Source organism: Pundamilia nyererei, unplaced genomic scaffold, assembly GCF_000239375.1.
Source record: "Pundamilia nyererei isolate P.nyererei 1_Seehausen unplaced genomic scaffold, PunNye1.0 scaffold00145, whole genome shotgun sequence".
Lineage (NCBI taxonomy): Eukaryota > Metazoa > Chordata > Actinopteri > Cichliformes > Cichlidae > Pundamilia > Pundamilia nyererei.
The window spans coordinates 1,446,843-1,450,451 of record NW_005187546.1 but is presented as its reverse complement, the minus strand read 5'-3'; the positions used below and the strand labels follow the sequence as shown (position 1 = coordinate 1,450,451).

At 41.4% G+C, this 3,609-nt stretch overlaps 1 protein-coding gene across 1 annotated transcript; it reads right to left on the bottom strand.

Moving 5' to 3' along the window:
• On the bottom strand, nt 1–2,829 carry LOC102193884 (NACHT, LRR and PYD domains-containing protein 10-like). Its single transcript, XM_005744591.2, has 3 exons — nt 2,724–2,829; nt 1,368–1,641; nt 1–1,260 (listed from the first exon to the last, which is right to left on the bottom strand). Exons 2-3 carry the CDS (start codon nt 1,630–1,632, stop codon nt 1,106–1,108), a joined length of 420 nt encoding a protein of 139 aa, XP_005744648.1. The 5' UTR covers nt 1,633–1,641; nt 2,724–2,829; the 3' UTR covers nt 1–1,105.
• Between the last annotated feature and the right edge of the window lie 780 nt (nt 2,830–3,609).

Genomic DNA, 3,609 nt, shown 5'->3' with positions numbered 1-3,609 from the left:
TTTGTTGGAAGATGTAACCACTATGTATGTTTATGAGTACAATATCAAGAAGTGGATGACACAGAAACATCAAAAACACAGCTTCACCTGCTGACCTCAGATGAAAGTACGAGCAACTCCTGACACGTTTACATACACAGCTTAACAGGCCTGATTTAATCTGAACATTTCAGAGTTTGTTGAAACAGCAAAGCACAGGTGGACATTTGTACGTGTTACAACAGATAAATCACAGGAATAAAGATTAAAATGAATAGTGGCTCAATACCATTCAGGCTTTATTTTCAGGGTTCGGGGATATAACTCATGCTGTTTCATGATAAAGGAGGATAAAGAACCCTAAATGACCCTGTGTGTTTGTTATACAGTCGACTCCCGGTAGTCGTGGTGATTTGGGACCACAACTGCCGCGAATACTTGAGAACCCCTCTAAAAACGCTTATAACTGCCTATTTTAAAAGTTCAAACACCAAATATATCTTAAGCTAAAACACTTTATATGATTTCAAAGTCATCTTACAATATTGCCCTTAAAATATTTGGCTTACAGCTACGCGTGAACACTTCTACAACTGTAAGAGTGTTCACGAATACCTGACGGGGGTCGACTGTATTACCATCAGTAATTAGTTGTTACTGTTGCCTGAACAATTATGTCAAGCAATATGTCTGCTGTAAAAGTAGCCTGTTGGTAGCAAAAAAAAACATGAATATGCCCGTACGTGTAAGTGTCTCTCTTTGTTACTCCCTCCCGGGATTTACTTTTTTAAAATCAGACTTTAATGACTGCAAATTGTAAACAGAGTACATTCGTGGTTCTGGAGTATATTCTTTACATGGCATCATATGTAGCTGTAACAATTACTGGCATCATTAGAAGACCTTAGATATGCATTTCTGTGTTGAACATGTGATTACACCGTGTAAGCTACATGAAAACATCCAGCAGATGGACTGCGTGAGAAGATCCCCATCTATCACAGGGCTGACACAGCTCATAACTCGGCCTTATTCAGAATCACCAGTTAACATTAATTTCATTTCATGTAAAGGAAAGAAATAATTACAAACTATATTGTGCCCTCCGCTTTAATCTCCATTGAGATTATTTTTGGTAGAAGTTTATATTCATAGGTGCGGTGCTGCCACCGGTGACCGTGGGGGCAATAACCACTCCTCTCTGCTGAGCCAACATCGTGGCTCCAGCGGTAGGATTTAAAGTAGAGGATCCAGAGGATGCAGCTGCTCTGCCCTCTACAGCTGAAAGGACAAAGAAGCAGGGAATCAGTGGTAATGTCTGCACAGAGGCAGACCACAAACAGATTGTCAGTTACAGGTGAGTTTAAGAAACTCTGCATTCACCGCACCTTCAAACTTGCCCTCTAAGTCGTCTGCGATGTTGTTGACATTCATTTTCCTCAGGATCGCGACAGAGACTTTCACAGCCCTCGCTTCACCGTAGCTGTCTATCATACAACTCACAGTGTCCATACGGTCTTGGCCCTCGAGTTTGCCCTTTGGAATTGGTTTGCAGCTGTCCACGATCTTCATGGCGAGGTACCACTTAAAATGTTTATACTCATCATTAGTCAGGTCTTGCAGTTTTTCTAAGAGCAGCTCTGGGACCAGCATGTCTGCTCACTGAACAAACGAGAGAGAGAGAAAATGAGCTCTGTTTCTTTTAAATAAATACTTCTTTCATTCCTTTATGGGCTTAGTTGATCAGAAAATTCATGTCTGTAACTATCTGTCTATTTTAAAGTATATTACACCACATTCAGTTTGTTCAAGATGATCTATAAAACAACAATAAGGCATTTAAGTGTCACTGCCCCCATTATCATAAAAATAATAGGAATACTTAAAAGTGTTGTGCAGTTAACTCCTCGGTTAATGCTTGCTTAGCTTAGAATATTGAACTTTTAAATATTATAAAGAAAAAACATGTGAGTGTAACTTTTCTGGTGTAAATCTTCTGTATTTTTAAGGTTCTGTGAACACAACAGAGACTACTACAATAAGTCCACCAAGAAAATCCTTTGCAAATCTGATGTGTGCATGGAATAAAACATTTATTTATTATGTTGTTGTTTTTAAATATGGTTTTTACTTTCTGCTTTTATACAAAGGATGTTTTGAAAAAGTCTACGAGGAACCAAAGTTGTACTCAACAGTGTGATCACATTTTTATATGTACGCTATATGCTAGCCCCAAACCCTCTGGCTCTCTTCCAGTGTCTCCTCGGTCCTCTCTTCCTCCCGCCAACCAGTTGCATCAGGTGACTTCCCCTCCCTGAATATGGGCTCAAATGAATGTAAATAAATCTGAAGGACTAGTTTAAAACACTGAAGCTAGTCGTGCAGTAGTTTCATTTTTCGTCGCTGTGTTTAGTGGGATCGAAGACAACGAGGAAGTAAATCAGCGTCACCACGTCAGTGAATTAATAGCAGTGCTAATACAACTTCTAAAACCTGCTAATGATCCACATCTGGATCTGGATCATACATCGGTCACTATATGCTCTCAATGTCTGCGTTCGTTCACATCCGATGTAAAGCTGCACACAGACAGAGCGAAACAAGAAACAAGAAAGTCAAGTTCAAGTCTCCGTCATCCTTTCTAGCTCCTCCTGTTTCCTTTTGTATCGCAGCGAACAGACGTTATTAAACCTCCAAAGATGTGCATTTTAACTTTGGGGAACTTTATGAATCAAAGAACTCACCTCGTCACTGACCCGCCGATATAGCACCAAGCAAAGGATGTAAAGAAAATGGCGCAAACGAGTGCTTTCGGTTTCAAACCCTCTACCGGGAAAGTTCTGCGAAACCTACAGGACTACGTCAGGAGTGACTACTCAACACGTAGTGAACGTATTATGACTTGTGAGATAATGTGTGCACAGCCGTACTTGGTCAAGATACAACTAGTTTATATATAATCCCGTTGTGTTTATACGTCTTATGTCTATAGTCACATAAACGGAACATTTTGTCCTCCTTGTGATTCTGCCGGTAAAAAACAGCTGCTGTACAGATGTGCCTGAGCGACTGAGGGGTTGGCTGGTACATTGTAGTGATGTGTCGGTCACGAACGAAATGGCTCTTAGAGCCGGGTCTTTGATGTGAACGACGCGAGCCGGCTCCTTATCGCGAGCCCTGGGTTCTTTTTTTCTTTCTCTCTCCCTCTCTCTCCCACTTTTTTCCGCTTCACTCCGCATGAGCCTTGTGCTTTGCGCTGGGAAGAGGGGGGAAGAGGGGGGAGGGGCGGTAGTGTAGTAGTGGCCGGTAATAAACCAATCCTCATGAAGAACAGTGCTCTTTAATGAATTCAGCACAGACTAACATCGAAGAGGTAGCAGTGACACACATCAGTTATCAGCTAGCCATCTAACTGTATTCTATCTCTAAACCTTTACCGACTCCGCTTTACTCTTATTTTGCGACACCACTCTCTAGTGGTGCAATATGATATAAACATTACAGGACACAACACTGCTGTAACCAGTTCTTCTGTGAAGCTTCATTAAAGACGGTGAACTAAACTCCTGGACTGCTGCAGTCTTTCTGACCCAAGACTTAGGCCAGACTTGTATACCCAGCACTTCCAGT